Source organism: Lynx rufus, unplaced genomic scaffold (assembly GCF_022079265.1).
Source record: "Lynx rufus isolate CCGP_SWC_20201006 ecotype Redwood Valley unplaced genomic scaffold, mLynRuf1.p SCAF_10, whole genome shotgun sequence".
Lineage (NCBI taxonomy): Eukaryota > Metazoa > Chordata > Mammalia > Carnivora > Felidae > Lynx > Lynx rufus.
Genome location: NW_025814824.1, coordinates 56708813 through 56726481, shown reverse-complemented (window position 1 = coordinate 56726481; position 17669 = coordinate 56708813). Strand labels below are relative to the sequence as shown.

At 41.7% G+C, this 17669-nt stretch overlaps 1 protein-coding gene across 1 annotated transcript; it reads left to right on the top strand.

The window, feature by feature from the left end:
* The first annotated feature begins 471 nt into the window (after window positions 1-471).
* On the top strand, window positions 472-7346 carry SPATA31F3 (SPATA31 subfamily F member 3). The gene is made up of 6 exons (XM_047096648.1): window positions 472-733; window positions 1229-1274; window positions 1773-1833; window positions 2865-3352; window positions 6715-7101; window positions 7291-7346. Exons 1-6 carry the CDS (start codon window positions 590-592, stop codon window positions 7344-7346), a joined length of 1182 nt encoding a protein of 393 aa, XP_046952604.1. The 5' UTR covers window positions 472-589.
* The last annotated feature ends 10323 nt before the right edge of the window (window positions 7347-17669 follow it).

The window sequence follows — 17669 nt, the reverse complement described above, 5'->3', positions numbered from 1 at the left end:
CATTTACTTAAGGATAGATGCCAGATTTTTGTCTTTTTTAAGTTTATTTATTTATTTTGAGAGAGAGAGCATACACATACGTGCACTCAAGCGGGAGAGAGGCAGAGGGGAGAGAATCCTAAGCAGGCTCTGTGCTGACAGCACAGAGTCTGACATGGGGCTTGAACTCACAAACCGTAAGATCATGACCTGAGCCAAAATCAAGAGTCAGATGCTTAGCTGACTGAGCCACCCAGGCACCACACCAGATTGTTGTCTTACGGAGAGAACTGAGCCATCAGGCTATAGGGAATAGAGCATGAAAGTCTATACTGCCCATGACGTTGGCACCTCTAGGCCCAGATTCTGCAGGTCATACAGAGACAACCAGAGACCTTCATCTGAAACACTGAATCACATGAGCTTCTCCTAGACAAATAAAGGCCTGTGATGCTCTGCATGCCTTTTGAAATAGGAGAGCTTTGTGATGTAGTCTGGTGATCTGGTTCCATCTTCTGTGAGGCAGAGATGACAAGGTCTAGAATTTGGGGGCATTAGGTGCCAAGTTCTTGAAAGTCTAGGAAGAGAGATGGCTCGTCAGGTTTAGATTATGTTGAGCCCTACCTTTATTCTGTGGGATGTTGGATATCCCTTATATGCTTATGGCTCCATTATTATTATTGCATTAATTATTTGGCAAGTGAAAAAGAGCCACCAAGAATTTAGGTTGGGACCTAACAGGAGCTGTTGCCGGGTAGGGAAACACAATGACCATGACTGAACCAATTAAGCCGCAAACAAGATTTTATCTCCTTACTTTTTCCTGTGACACTTACTCCTACTTTTTTATGGGGTTTTCTCAGTGAATCCAAGAACAGCTCAAAATTTGGGTGATTCTTCTGGTTGGGAGACATTGAGGGCCTCGATAGCTAAAGTCCTTTGGCTACTGGACTTCTTATCCTTTAATCTGTTCCTCTTTTCTCCTGTCTCATTACGACCTCCCCCACAGGACTTGTTCAGAGAATGGGGGTGGAGGTTATGGAGTATGGAAGAGCCTTAAAATAAATTAGAAATAAGATAAGGGAAATGATGGAGTGAAAAAGATAGAGTAGGGAAAAGAATGGTAGGAGGATGTATAAAATTGGAATACAAAAAACATTTGGGAAATATTTACAGGTTTTGTTTGTTTCATTTTAGACACAAAGAGTAAAGGTGCCCAGCTTAATACTCTAACTTTTTTGTTTTCAAGCGTCACCGGAGAGTCAAACAAAGAGCTAAAGATAGAACATCAAGAGGTAAAGTTCTAGTTTTCCCTCTGACTCCCTTCACTATAGGCAAGATTCCCCTGATTCATGTCCCCTGGTGCCAGGAACCAGGTGCTCTAACCACTGAAGGGTCTAATTGTCTCAGCTGACAAATTCTTCCAGATTTTCTTGGGTGTAAGATTCTCCATCTTACCCCATCTGCTGGTAATGAAGAATGAGGAAGTAGGACAGAAGCCCTTACTAATTTTTTGATCCTGTGGAAATCACTTCATCTCTCAGTCTGTGATTCATGAAATGGGTCCTGCCTCACTCACAGTGTGGTTTTGATAATCAAATGAGATTAGGTCCAGGACAGCATGATACAACTGGTTAAGTTGTACACAGACATGCCTGAGAGCATTTACTGCTGGGGTTTTGAATCTCCTTTTACTCAAAGGCCTTCAGCTTCCTATAGGACGTCCCTTCAACTTCCCATAGGACGTCCCTGTATCCTCTCATTCCTTGTAACACTGTCTCCTGGTTTCTCAGCTAGGAGACTTTCCTGGGAAGAAGCTGAGAAGCCATGGGAGCTGCTCTCTGTCATGAAAAGGTGACCACTTGCTCTTTGCAGTCTCCAAACTCCAGCCTGGCCCGTCATCATTTCTGTGCTTGGCCTGGGGAAGGGATGAGGGGAGGGATAATGGCTGGGTGGGAGTAAGACACAAGTGGACACTGAGCACAGTTGAGAGGGTTGCCAGGGCAGAGGGGGACCAGGTGTCTCAGGAGAGAGGAGTCTCCCAGTTCTGCTATGGGCTCAGTTCACAGTGGTCCTGGAACTCAGGATTTCACTAGTATGTAATTCATTAAAGACTCTACATGAGTTTGCACTCAGCCACAAGACAAGTTATCCAGTCAAGAGAATAGACGAATGTGCACATAACTAAATGTCCATTGTCATATTCCCTTTACAGTTACAATCATTCAAGGGCAGACCTGTGGAACCTGTTGACATTACCTCCATGGTTTTGTCTTGGGGGAGGCCAGTTCCTGGGACAGCCCTCAGGAAAGACCCTGTCATCTTATCCTCTTCTTAAAGTCTCTAGAGAATGGGACTGGTTCTGAAGGGATGCTATGAACAGGAGCTGGGACACCCCATAGTCCCCAGAATGTAGAGTTCCCACAAAGACCTCATTTCCCACAGTTTAGAAATACCGAATACAGGCTGTGGCCTTCTTAACCCCAAAGGAGACTGACTCCAGAATCTACCTGGTCATGTTCCCAGTGATGCCCCATCAGCTAACCATTGGCTTCCCCTCCACCCCCACCTGGTTCCCTTCTCCTAGTTCAGCTTCTCAACACAGGTCAACAGAGAACTCACCTCACCTCCCAGTCTGTCATGGCCCTGTGCTCCCATGAGCTGTCTGAGACCTTGCCCAACAAGGTCCAGACCCTCAGTCCAGCCCAATATAACTTACCAGTGGCATTTTCCTTGGAGGAAAAGGAGATGGGTAAACACCCTGGGGGGGTACAAGCCCCCAAAGTTTCCAGGACTAGGGGAAAGCAGGCCCAATCTCCAGGCCATACGCATTCAAAGAAGCAGGTGTCACTCCATCAGTAATGGTTGCCATCTTCCCTTCCCAGCCAGGGCTGGCTTCCTAAGGAGGGAAGTGTTCGGCGGCTCCTGTGTGCAGATCCTTCCTGCCCCATTTGCAATGCTGTGGCTCTGGAGATTCAGCAGTTGCTGGCGGGTGAGAACACCCTGATCTGTCCCCCTTCATCAGGGCCATCACAAGGCTCCTCTTGCCTAGAGATTTTGTCCATGTCTAGTCTCTCTTTGGAGCAGAGTCAGAGTTCCCTGCACTCCAAAGATCTTCCACTTCCATCTGTAACCTCCACAATGTCACAATTAATGGATCAGAAATGCTTAACACACTCAGCTGCTCAGAGAGCCAGTGTCAGCATCCCAGACCACCAGGCTGAATGCCTCCGGCAAAAAAAGGGATTTCAAGTGCCAGATGTGCCCTGGGATGCAGGAGCTCTGTCTTCTTCAAGCCTTGAGGAGCCTAGGACTCCTGTGATTCAGCAGGACAAGAGGAAGAGCCACTCCGAAGGTGTACTAAAAAAACAAGGTCAGCTGCCCTTGAATATCTGATTCTCTCTTTTCCTAAATCCAGAGCTCATGAGCCTAAAACTACCCCCATTGCCTTACATTTTCTTATTTCCCAAAATCCCTGAGACATGTTTATAAATGCATGCAAGATCTTTTGAAGAATTCCTGTGGCAGCTTATAACACAGCCCCAAATATTTTCCAAGCCTGGGGGGGGGGACCATTTATTTCGTCATAAATGCTACCTCTAAGGCCTCTATTGAAAATATGGGCTATTTCTTGAGCTGGTGTCATGAAAGTTGAGCCAGTCCACCCAAACTTTCTGGGTTACTGAAGGATCCGCTGTGAATCAAGAGCAAATATTGCTGCAAGCAAATCCCAAACTCCATTGCTCTGGCTCTACCCTCTACCACATTTCAGTTTCTAAGTGGTCTCTGCCCATTGCCTTGGGGACCCGCTGAGGCCTCAGTGTGCTATCTGCAGCAGAAACACAGCTACCTTGCTATGGTTTCTCTTTTCTGCACAATGAGTCCCTGGTCTGCCCATAAAGATTTCTTCACAAAAGGGGGGCCCAGTCCCTTTTTCCTCAATAATTTCTTTTTAATCTCTGTACTGATGAAAATTTCTTCCATATAAGTTAGCCCCGCCTTCTTCCCACATTCCCCAATTTGGGCCTCTCCATCTGACTATCAACAAACTGCTATCAATCTCCCATTTCCTCTTCTGGCCAAGTGTGAAGCCTTAGAGTGGCACCAGCTGCAAAGGCAGCCCCAGCTTCCGTGGAGGTTGCCAGCTGTTGCCCAGAAATATCTGCAGATGCAAAAAGCCATACAACATAAGCCCTGAGACATGTTTCTGCCTGTCTCTGTGGATCTACCGGTTAGGAGAACCCATCTCAGTCCTTAAGAGAGAGGTGGTGTTTGCCTAGAACATGCTCAGAGCTGCTAGAGTTCTCCCTTCAGAAGTGGTTGATTTAGCAGGTTGATTCACTATTGCTGGGGCCTGCCCCAGAAGATCCAGAAGTCCATCCAGTTGCTCCTGTCCCCTGCTGACCAGCAGCCCCTGCCCCAGAGCAGCACACTGACCAGCATAAGTGTCCTGTAGCTTTAAGACCTAGAGGCCAGTGGGGACAATGACCTGTTCTGATCCATTGTGGCAGCAGGGACAGTTCACAGTTGCTTGCCCAGGCTAAGGCAATGTTGCAGAGCTACATTTACTATAAGTGTGGGAAGATCTGCTTGGGCATTGTTCCTGCCCATATTTGCAGCTGTGGGACTGCAAATCATTGGGTCTGCCACATTCCAAGGGTCCTGGCAGCAGCTAGGTTCCCTTATGCCCCAGAAAGTAAGTTCCTAGACATGGAGCAATCAGCCTCTACATGGATCAGGGATTGATGTAGTTAATTCTGATAGGCCTTGATCAGTAGCAACAAGCCTCACCTGATGCTGTCACTGATCATCCTGATCAGCACCTGCCTGGGTATCTTCCCAAGACGCCACTGAGAAACTGGAGACAATTTTTGGCCTCCCTGTCAGGGCTTTCAGCTCTTTATTATGTGGCTTTCTTCAAGGCCATAGCCCTGGCAATCACTAGCCAATTTGCAATCATAGAGATATGTCTGGGGCTGTTGAGGGCCCAGTAGAACCTATGGCTCACTAGCTAAAAAGCAATGTATAAGTCCTGGGTCAGGCTTTCCAGATGCCAATGAGACTTGTGCAGACAGTGTGCAGAGACTTAAATATAGTTGAATGGAGATGGTGCCTTTAGAGAGCCAGATATCCTGCTGGCCCTGCTCATTCAAAATACCCATCTTGGTGAAACTAAATTTTTATCTGAAAAAGAAATTCCTGGAGATATATTTGGGAAGTCCTACAAAGACAAGGGAGTCCAAGGAAAAAGTTGTGGCTGTCCCAAGGAATGTCTGTGGCTACAAGTCCTTTAGGAGTCTAAACAACCAAAGAGGGGCGCCTGGGTAGCTCAGTCAGTTAAGTGTCCAATTTTGGCTCAGGTCATGATCTCACAGTTCATGAGTTTGAGCCCCGTGTTGGGCTTTGTGCTGACAGCTCAGAGCCTGGAGCCTGCTTCGGGTTCTATGTCTCTCTCTCTCTCTGCCCCTCCCCATTTGTTCTCTCTCTCTCTCTCTCTCTCAAAAATAAATAAAACATTAAAGAAAATTTAAACAGTGAAGGAAAAACATTGCTTCAGGATCTTCCCATCCTACCAGGTGTTCCATGTGCTCCAGAATGGTCCACCTTAAAGAAGAGCTTGCAGTTAACTAAGGCAGTGTCAGGGAACCAAAAGCATGCTAGTCCTCATGGTCCTGCCCACTGGGCCTCCAAGATCTTACAACCCAGTGGGGACATGAAAGGGGCCCAGGTGCTTTGTGTGCAGCTGGAGGTCAGTGTGAACAACCTTGGCCTGGAGGAACCCTGGAACCCTTAGCCCCTGCAAGGGTGAGGACAACTCCCTGCCCAGCAGAGAAAACAGAGGACCCAGGAAAAGTGAAGCAGAAGAGAATCACAAACAAGGGAGTGCAGCAGTGAGGCTGTCCCCAGCTGGATAAAACGTTTACTCTGCTGAGGTTCAGGGGCTAGGAGGGACTCTTATAAATAGAACCCTCAAAGCCCCTGACTTCCCAAATGTATCTCCAGGATCTTTCTTATTTATTTATTTATTTATTTTTTTAACATTTATTCACTTTTGAGACAGAGCGCAAGCAGGGGAGGGGCAGAGAGAGAGGGAGATACAGAATTCCAAGCAGGTTCCAGGCTCTGAGCTGTCAGCACAGAGCCCCTCAGAACCCAGTGCAGGGCCTGAGCTCACGAACTATGAGATCATGACCTGAGCTTAAGTTGGATGCTCAACTGACTAAGCCATCCAGGTGCCCCTCTCAGGATCTTTCTTAAGTAAAATTTCAGTTAGGTCAGGATGGTTGCCTTGAGTGAGTTGGAACTAGCAAGAATCTGTCTGGGTCTGCAGAGCCACCATTTCCATACTCTCAGCTGATTGATTCCTTTCAGCACCTTCACCAGTTTCTTCCTCACTGTTAGTTCCTAGAGCATCCCCTAGGATACCTTGGGTCAAAAGGCCAGATGAGAATGGTCTGTAAAGCTGTTAAAGCAAGCTGAATGACTTCACCCAAACAAGGATTCTTCAGAATGCCAAAACTGGAGTGACCAGAGCTTAATGGGTCAGACCTTACATTATCAACTTACTGGGCAATTATTTGCTGGGCCAAATTTTACAAGCTCAGCATTTAAAGGGACTACATTTTTGAGATCCAAACTTTGAAGGGCCAAAATTTATAGGGCCACCCTTTCTGTGGTCAAGAACTGTAGGATCTGATAAAAGCAGCCCATATTCACAAGATCCCATTCTTCTAGAAGCTGCAGAAACTTGCTTGGGAAATAAGATGAAGCTCTTTCCACACTGGATTAACCCCAAGGTGAAAGATCAAGGGCATAAGGAATCCATTCTCTCTAAGGATGAGACAGTGGCTAAAACCATGACAAAAAAGGTTGAGAAGAGTCCACCCTCCACCAGACACCCTGTGAGAGGAGCCAAGTGGGAGAAAAAAACAGAACAGGAGGGCATAACCTTCTTTGATGTCCCCCAGTCTCAGGACAATGAACTCAAGCAACAACCCCTTCAGTCCAGATGCTCTTGGCTCCTGGGCCTTCCCCACAACAACTCCAAGCACTGTCCTCAGCTGACTGGTGACACTCAACCAGAACATCCACCCCAGATCTCAGCTCTTACCTCGGCAGAAGGTACTGGTCTATACAAAGAGAATACCCAATCCAGGAAAAAGGAGTTCATAGGTTCCCAATCCTCTGCATTCCCATGAAGAAAAGTTGTCATCATCATTTCTGTTAATGTGCAGGTGAAGCAGGACCCTCTCCAAATATACTCTATACCTCTAAGCAAAGAACCACCTGTTTGTCCTCCTTACTTTCAAGGCTTGTATGTGATGGAGAAAGTAGAGAAGGTAGATAGTAATTCCTATATGGCATAGGAGCTTAGACTCATATTTCAGATAGGTCACCATTTCACACCACTCTTTCAGTCCCACCTTGGACTGTAGATAGAGGGACTTGAGCAGAGAAGGAAGACCCTTGTCTAAGGTGCATTGAAGGTGCATCAGGCTTGAATTCTATCATGTCTTGCCATGCCATCTATGGGTCCCAGAGAAACAATGTGGGCATGATGACAGTATAAGAAGTAGTGGCCAGGAACATAGTACATTTTTGGCCTATACGCATAATTCACCAATAACTTCTATGTATGCCCACAATCTGAAGGGAAGGTTTTTAGGAAGTATCATAGTGCTCCATCCTTGATAAACACAAAAGCACATAGATAATATGACATGTGCCAGGAGAAAATGATGGGATCTCTCCTCTTTGTGCCCTGTTGTTATTCATTAAATATTTAAGGGCTAACCCATCTGGGAGTCTGCTGTAGCCTGTTGCCAATTTGATTCCCATTGCCTTTTAGTTGGATGGGATAAATGCCTGCTAGAATGAAGATCAGTTTATGAGAAGGTTCCCAAAAGGGTTACAATAAAAATGACTTTGACCTGAGTCTTTCAATCAACAGTTCAAATATTCACCTCCTTACTATGTGCCAGGTAATACGCCAGATACAAGGAACACAATAGTGAATACTACACAGGACTTCCTCCATTCAGCTCATGGAATCACGGAGTATATAGTCAAATAAAAATTAACTAAAAGCAGTGTGATAAGAATTCGTAGAGGAAGTAGGTGAAAATACCCAGGAGGGAACTTAACCTAATTTGGCAGGAGGAGGGGGTTTATGGAAATTTTCCTAGAAGAGGTGATATGTAGATTGAGCTTCAAAGGGTAAGAGGAAGTTAGCCAGGAAGCACATGGGGGGGGTGGGTCTCTGGGTTTCCCCATGCTGAGAGTACAAAATGAGCAAATGTATGGTGTCAAGCAAATAGGCATGCTATGTAAGAGAACAGTGACTTGCTAGAGAAGTGCTTATAATCAATCAAAGGCATATTAAAATGTTTGAGGGATCAAAATGAATTTGCCAAGATGGAGAATGGGTGGCATTCACTCATGCAGTTTTTCATTCTTTCAACTAATATTGAGCACCTACTATACGCCACATACTTGTATAGGCACTGAGTATACAGCAATGAACACAAGAGGAAAAAACAAATTCTTTAATGAGCTTATATTGATGGTACACTAGGAAGGAAGATAAAAGAAGCATGATTTAAAAATATAATATGTAGAAGATGACCAAATGTATGCAAAAAAATCAGGATAAGAGGTTTGGGGAAGACTTATGTGGGGTGCAGTTTTAAAATAGGAGGTTCAAGCCAGGTCTCATTAAAAAATTAGCGTGGGCATGGACTAGAGAGAGATGAGAAAATAAATCACTTGAATGACTGAGGAAATTTCAAGTCAGAAACATGAATTGTCTGGAGGCTGGAGCATGCCTGAGGTATTCCAAGGAAGGACAGTGAGCCTGAAGCAGAGTAATCTAGGGGGAAAGTAATAGAGGACAAGGTCAGAGCAGTAAAGGGGCCAAATGGGGAAAGGCCTAGAAGATCAATGCAAAGACACTGATTTTTTCAGTAAATGGAAGTTGCTGTTAGAAGATCTCCTTAGATCTAACTAATGTTTTACTTTATTTTATTTTTCAATATAAAAATGATTTTATTTCTATTATACACAATGAAATAGAGGTTAAAATTTCAAAAAATACCATTTTCAATAACATCAATGTATGGAAATACTTAAGAATAAATCTGACAGGGAAGAGCCAAGATGGCAGAACAGCATGGAAGTTTTCTGTGTGTCTCACGTCCATGAAATACAGCCAGACCAACACTAAACCATCTTGCACACCTAGAAAACTGATCTGAGGATTAACAACAAACTGCACAACCTGAACCACAGAATTCAGCAGGTACACGACGTGGAGAGGTGAACTTGGGGGGCGAGAAGCCGCGGGAAGGAAGGTGCTTTTGCAGGTGGAGAGAACACGGAGACGAGGGGTGGAGAATATGGGAAAAGCATCCCTCCCCAAAAGCAGCTGGAGAAAAAGTGGAAAATTGGAAACAGCCACAGGGACTAAACTAAAAAGGGAGAAAGGAGAAAGGAGAGGGTTTAAATTCCATTAAGATGTAAACATGGGGAGCTCAGAGAGTCTGCAACTCCGCAGCTCGATACCTGGTGGTGCTCTGGTGGGAAGGGCAAATCCCCGGGAGCAGAGTGGGGTCAGGGAGGTCCTTTGGCCTCACGGGGAGAAGCCATTCCACTGCTGGAAGGACATTTGGTAGAGGTTGTGAGGCAACCTGAGCCCAGCATACACCAGAGAATGGCTGCATTCACTGGTGCTGGAACAAGGTCGTAAGGGGGGAAGACTGGTGCCAGATGTGTGTTGTGATTTTCCATAATCCCTGAAAAGCTGCTGCTACACTATCTCATGAACTTTTTCTGGGGCAGGCTGGCACCTGGCTGCAGTCTCGGGGCACCAGCAACAACAGGGTCCAGTGGGCGTTCCTGGGTGCAGTCGACATTCAGCCATTGCCCGATGAGACCCTCCCACAGAGGGGCAGAACGGGTCAAAGCCACAGTCCTTCAGAAGTAAGGGACCAGGGAAAACAGCCACATCTGAGACAAAACTTGGGAGAGAGTTACTGCCTGGGGACTGGCCATGGGCAGTGAAAAAGCAGGGAGTGGACGAAAGCTGAAGACAGAGGATGGGTGCGCGATTGCTGATCAGGGAGAACAAAGTTCTGATACTAGAGACTGGGTAGCTGCCATTTTCACCGCTCCTGCGCATGTACATACGCACCTAGTAGCACCACAACACTCCACCCAGTAGGCGAGTAGCGCCATCTAATAGAGAACGAAGCCGTTACACTGAGCCCTGCCCAATTGGGCAAACCTCGCTATTCAAGAACACGTCTCCCTGCCTACTTAGTTTATGGACTATAAAGTACATAGGGGAAAACAAAATAATTTCAGTCCTATTTCAATCTGTTAGATCCATCTATCCAATTTTCTTTCTTTCTTTTTTTTGTTCTCTTTTTCACTTCTTTTTCTTCAATACAGAAAGAAAAAATTCATTTTTATTTTCAATTTTTATTAAAAATATTTTCCTTTAATTTTTTTACTATATTTTTTCCTTTTATGTAAAATTTTCAAATTCTATTGTACTTCCATCATCTTATTTTAGTCTACTACAGCGTAGACTAAACTTTTTAAAACTTTCAAACAATTTCTTTTTTTCTCTTTTTTCTCTTTTTAATTTCTTTTCTTGAATACAGAAAGAGAAAAAAACGTTTTTATTTTTAACGTTTATTAAAAATATTTTTCTTTAATTTTTTTCTACTATATTCTTTACTTTGTGTAAATTTTTTCAAATTCAAGTTTACTCCCATCATCTCATTTTAGTCTACTTCGGTGTATTAATTTTTTCAAATTCTCAAATGATTTATTCCCCCCCACCCCTTTTTATCTTTAATCTGTCAAACCATTTTCAACACCCAGACCAAAACACACCTCGGATCTAGAATCATTTAAAGGATTTGTGTGTGTGTGTGTGTGTGTGTGTGTGTGTGTGTGTGTGTATTTAATTTTAATATTTTTATAATTTTAATTTTTTAATTAAAAATTTTCTACCTCATTAATTCCTTTTCTCCCTTCGAAATGACAAAATGAAGGAATTTGCCCCAAAAGAAAGAACATGAAGAAATGACAGCCAGGGATTTAACCAACACAGATACAAGCAAGATGTCTGAACGAGAATTTAGAATCACGATAAAAAGAATACTAGCTGGAATAGAAAATCGACTAGAATCCCTTTCTGCAGACATAAAAGAATTAAAAAATAGAATGAAATTAAAAGTGCTATAACTGAGGCGCAATCACAGATGGATGCAGTGGCGGCAAGGATGGATGAGGCAGAACAGAGAATCAGCTATACAGAGGACAAACTTAGAATAATGAAGCAGAAAAAATAGAGGGAGATTAAGGCAAAAGACCACGATTTAAGAATCGGAGAAATCAGTGACTCATTAAAAAGGAACACCATCAGAATCACAGGGGTCCCAGAAGAGGAAGAGAGAGAAAAAGGGGTAGAAGCATTATGTGAGCAAATCATAGCAGAAAACTTTCCTAACCTGGGGAAAGACACAGACATCAAAATCCAGGAAGCACAGAGGACCCCCGTTAGATTCAACAAAAACTGACCATCAACAGGGCATATCATAGTCAAATTCACAAAATACTCAGGAAAGGAGAAAATCATGAAAGCAGCAAGGGAAAAAAAGTCCCTAACCTACAAAGGAAGACAGATCAGGTTTGGAGCAGACCTATCCACAGAAACTTGGCAGGCCAGAAAGGAGTGGCAGGATGTAATAAATGTGCTGAAACAGGAAAATATGCAGCCAAGAATTCTTTATCCAGCAAGGCTGTCATTCAAAATAGAAGGAGAGATAAAAAGTTTCCCAGACAAAAAAAAATTAAAGGAGTTTGTGACCACTAAACCAGCCCTTCAGGAAATTTTAAGGGGGACTCTCTGAGGGGAGAAAAGATGAAAAAAAAAAAATATATATATATATATATATATTATACATATATACACATACATACATATATACGTGTATACACATGTATATGTATATATACACATACACATATACGTACATATAAATATATATACATATATATTGTATATATATATGTATATATAATATACATATGTGTGTATATACGTGTGTGTGTATACACACATATACATATATATAAAAATAAGTAAATACCAAAAGCAACAAAGATTACAAAGGACCAGAGAACACCACCAGAAACTCCAACTCTACAAGAAACATACTGACAATAAATTCATATCTTTCAGTACTCACTCTAAACGTCAATGGACTCAATACTGCAATCAAAAGACATAGGGTAACAAAATGGATAAGAAAATAAGATCCATCTATATGCTGTTTACAAGAGACCCACTTTAGACCTAAAGATACCTTCAGATTGAGAGTAGGGGATGAAGAGAAGTAAGGGGATGGAGAACTATCATGCTAATGGTGAACAAAAGAAAGCCGGAGTAGCCATACTTATATCATACAATCTAGACTTTAAAATAAAGACTGTAACAAGAGATGCAGAAGGGCATTATATCATAATTAAAGTGTCTATCCACCAAGAAGACCTAACAATTGTAACATTTAGGCGCCAAATGTGGAAGTACCCAGATATATAGATCAATTAATCACAAACATAAAGAAACTCATCAATAGTAATACCATAATAGTAGGAGATTCAACACCCCACTCACGGCAATGGACAGATCATCTAATCAAAAAATCAACAAGGAAACAATGGCTTTGAATGACACACTGGACCAGATGGACTTAACAGATATATTCAGAACATTTCATCCTAAAACAGCAGAATATACATTCTTCTCCAGTGCACATGGAACGTTCTCCAGAATAGACCATATACTGGGACACAAATCAGCCCTAAGTAAGTAGAAAAAGATAGAAATCATACCGTGCATATTTTCAGACCACAACGCTATGAAACTTGTAATCAACCACAAGAAAAAATTTGGAAAGGTAACAAATACTTGGAGACTGAAGAACATTCTACTAAAGAATGAATGGGGAACCAAGAAGTTAAAGACGAAATTAAAAAGTATATGGAAGTCAGGGGCACCTGGGTGGCTCAGTCACTTGAGCATCCAACCGGTTCACATCACAATCTCATAGCTCATGGGTTCGAGCCCCACATCAGGCTTTGCACTGGCAGCACAGAGCCTGCTCTGGATATTCTGTCTCCCTCTCTCTGCCCCGCCCCCACTCACATGCTCGCACACATGCGGGCATGCACTCTCTCTCTCTCTCAAAAATTAAAAAACATTTAAAAATTTTTTTAAAAATAAAAACAAAAAAAAGTATAAGAAACTCAATGAAAATGATAGCACCACGACCCAAAACCTATGGGACGCATCAAAGGCAGTCATAAGAGGAAAGTATATAGTAATCCAGGCCTTCCTAAAGAAGGAAGAAAGGTCTCAGATACACAACCTAACCTTATGCCTTAAGGAGCTGGAAAAAGAACAGCAAATAAAACCCAAAACCAGCAGAAGACAGGAAATAATAAAGATTAGAGCAGAAATTAATGCTATCCAAACAAAAAAAAACAGAACAGATCAATGAAACCAGAAGCTGGTTCTTTGAAAGAATTAACAAAATTGATAAACCATTTGATCAAAAAGAAAAAGGCAAGGATCCAAATAAAATCACGAATGAAAGAGGAGAGATCACAACCAACACAGCAGAAATAAAAACAATAAGAAGAGAATATTATGAGCAATTATATGCCAATAAAATGAGCAACCTGGAAGAAATGGACAAATTCCTAGAAACATACACTACCAAAACTGAAACAGGAAGAAATAGAAAATTTGAAAAGACCCATAACCAGTAAGGAAATCGAATTAGTAATCAAAAATCCTCCAAAAAACAAAGAGTCCAGGGCCAGATGGCTTTCCAGGGGAACTCTACCAAACATTTAAGGAAGGGTTAACACCTATTCTCTTGAAGCTGTTTCAAAAAATAGAAATGGAAGGAAAACTTCCAAACTCTTTCTATGAAGCCAGCATTACCTTGATTCCAAAACCAGACAAAGACCCCACTAAAAAGGAGAACTATAGACCAATTTCCCTGATGAACATGGATGCAAAAATCCTCAACAAGATATTAACCAACCGGATCCAACAATACATTAAAAAAATTATTCACCACGACCAAGGGGGATTTATACCTGGGATGCATGGTTGGTTCAATATCCGCAAAACAATTAACATGATTCATCACATCAATAAAAGAAATGACAAGAACCAAATGATCCTCTCAATAGATGCAGAGAAAGAATTTGACAAAATATAGCATCCTTTATTGATAAAAACCCTCAAGTAGGGATAGAAGGAGCATACTTCAAGATCATAAAAGCCATATATGAACGACCCAATGCTAATATCATCCTCAATGGGGAAAAACTGAGAGCTCTCCCCCTAAGGTCAGGAACAAGACTGGGATGTCCACTCTCACCACTGTTATTCAACATAGTATTGGAAGTCTTAGCCTCAGCAATCAGACAACACAAAGAAAGAAAAGGCATCCAAGTCGGCCAGGAGGAGGTCAAACTTACACTCTTTGCGGATGACATGATACTCTATATGGAAAACCGAAAAGATTCCACCAAAAAACTGCTAGAATTGATCATGAATTCAGCAAAGTTGCAGGATATAAAATCAGCGCACAGAAATTGGTTGCATTCCTATACACCAACAATGAAGCGACAGAAAGAGAAATCAAAGAATCGATCCCATTTACAGTTGCACAAAAAAACCATAAAATACCTAGGAATAAATCTAACCAAAGAGGTGAAAAATTTATATGCTGAAAACTATAGAAAGCTTGTGAAAGAAATTGAAGAAGACACAAAAAAATGGAAAAAGACTCCATGCTCCTGTATAGGAAGAACAAATTTACAAAGATATAAAAGATCTGTATGCTGAAAACTATAGAAAGCTTATGAAGGAAATTGAAGAAGATATAAAGAAATGGAAAAACATTCCATGCTCATGGATTGGAAGAATAAATATTGTTAAAATGTCAATACTACCCAAAGCTATCTACACATTCAATGCAATCCCAATCAAAATTGCACCAGCATTTTTCTTAAAGCTAGAACAAGCAATCCTAAAATTTGTATGGAACCACAAAAGGCCCCGAATAGCCAAAGTAATATTGAAGAAGACCAAAGCAGGAGGCATCACAATCCCAGACATTAGCCTCTACTACAAAGCTGTAATCACCAAGACAGCATGGTATTGGCACAAAAACAGACACAGAGACCAATGGAATAGAATAGAGACTCTAGAATTGGACCCAAAAAAGTATGGGCAACTAATCTTTGACAAAGCAGGAAAGAATATTCAATGGGCAAAAGACAGTCTCTTTAACAAATCATGCTGGGAGAACTGGACAGCAACATGAAGAAGAATGAAACTAGACCACTTTCTTACACCATTCACAAAAATAAACTCAAAATGGATAAAGGACCTGAATGTGAGACAGGAAACCATCAAAACCCTAGAGGAGAAAGCAGGAAAAAAAAACCTCTCTGACCTCAGCTGTAGCAATGTCTTACTCGACACATCTCCAAAGGCAAGGGAATTAAAAGCAAAAATGAAATATTGGGACCTCATGAAGATAAAAAGCTTCTGCCCTGCAAAGGAAACAATCGACAAAACTAAAAGGCAACCGACGGAATGGGAAAAGATATTTGCAAATGACATATCGGACAAAGGGCTAGTATCCAAAATCTATAAAGAACTCACCAAACTCCACACCCAAAAAACAAATAATCCAGAGAAGAAATGGGCAGAAGCCATGAATAGACACGTCTCTAAAGAAGACATCCAGATGGCCAACAGGCACATGAAAAGATGCTCAACGTCACTCTTCATCAGGGAAATACAAATCAAAACCACACTACGATATCAACTCACACCAGAGTGGCTAAAATGAACAAATCAGGAGACTAGATGCTGGAGAGGATGTGGAGAAACGGGAACCCTCTTGCACTGTTGGTGGGAATGCAAATTGGTGCAGCCGCTCTGGAAAACAGTGTGGAGGTTCCTCAAAAAATTAAAAATAGATATACCCTATGAACCCAGCAATAGCACTGCTAGGAATTTACCCAAGGGATACAGGAGTGCTGATGTATAGGGGCACTTGTACCCCAATGTTTACAGCAGCACTTTCAACAATAGCCAAATTATGGAAAAAGCCTAAATGTCCATCAACTGATGAATGGATAAAGAAATTGTGGTTTATATACACAATGGAATACTACTTGGCAGTGAGAAAGAATGAAATCTGGCCTTTTGTAGCAATGTGGATGGAACTGGAGAGTGTTATGCTAAGTGAAATAAGTCATACAGAGAAAGACAGATACCATATGTTTTCGCTCTTATGTGGATCCTGAGAAACTTAACAGAAGACAATGAGGGAGAGGAAGGGGAAAAAAAAAGTTGGAGTGGGAGGGAGCCAGACCATAAGAGACGGTTAAAAACTGAGAACAAACTTAGGGTTGATGGGGGGTGGGAGGAAGGGGAAAGTGATGGGCATTGAGGAGGGCACTTGTTGGGATGAGCACTGGGTGTTGTATGGAAACCAATTTGACAATAAATTTCATATTAAAAAATAAATTAATTAAAAATAAATAAATAAATCACTATACTCTAAATAAATAAGTAAATCTGACATATGATGTGCAAGAACATCGAAAACCAGAAAACATAGCTGAAAGAAATTAAAGAACTAAATAGATGGAGAGATATACCTTGTTCCTAGACTGAAAGACTCAATGATGTTAAGACTGTAACGTTAAGATGCTGTAATTCTCCCCAAGTTGATCTATAGATTTAATGCAATATCAGGTATAATACCAGTAGGCTTTCCCTCTCCCGCATATATACACATGATTTTATTAAGTTTGTCATAGTTGAATTTTCCTACAATGCTAAAGTAATTAAAAATGTTAAGAATATTTAAAATACGTGTACAAAAATTCATAACATTGTGTAAGTTAAATATGTTATTTACATCAGCACCAGAAATTATTATACTTTTAATAATCTAGGTTTAATTGAAGCAAAATAATTAAAAAAATATTTTTAAAAAGTAGAATTCTTAAGTAATGTTTTAAAGGGATCACTTAGTCTGTGTTGTTAACAACAGTGTTGGGGGTAAAGACTTGGGTAGAAGCAGGGAGATTAGTTATGAAATTATTCCAGTAATGATAGTAGCAGAGGAGACTAAAGTGTTTTTTTTATGTTTATTTCTTTTGAGAGAGAGAGAGAGAGAAAGAGAGTGAGCAGGGAATGGGCAGAGAGAAAGGGAGACACAGAATCTGAAGCGGCTCCAGGCTCTGAGCTGTCTGCATAGAGCCCAACGCGGGGCTCGAACTCATGAACTGCAAAGTCATGTCCTGAGCTGAAGTCGGATGCTTAACCAATTGAACCACCCAGGCTCCCTGAGACTAGAAGTGTTTAGATGCTGGATTCATTTTGAAGTAGAGACAATAGGATACTGATATCCATTTACTGATAGATTGGATGTGGACAGTTAGAAGAAATAAAACATCAAGAATAACACCAATGTTTTGGCCTAAACATCTGGCAACATGGAGTTGTCATTAACTGATGTGAGAAATGCTAGGACAGGAGTAGGGTGGTGTGTGTGATTAGTGGTGTTGGTGGT

What these genes read in the sequence shown, in the direction of transcription:
- SPATA31F3 (XM_047096648.1), top strand. Translation starts at nt 590, where the DNA reads ATGTTGAGCCCTACCTTTATTCTGTGGGATGTTGGATATCCCTTATAT. An exon ending in TAAAGATAGAACATCAAGAG is followed by an intron (nt 1,275 to 1,772) that starts GTAAAGTTCTAG and finishes CTGGTTTCTCAG; the next exon opens with CTAGGAGACTTTCCTGGGAA. An exon ending in CTGCTCTCTGTCATGAAAAG is followed by an intron (nt 1,834 to 2,864) that starts GTGACCACTTGC and finishes TTCCCTTCCCAG; the next exon opens with CCAGGGCTGGCTTCCTAAGG.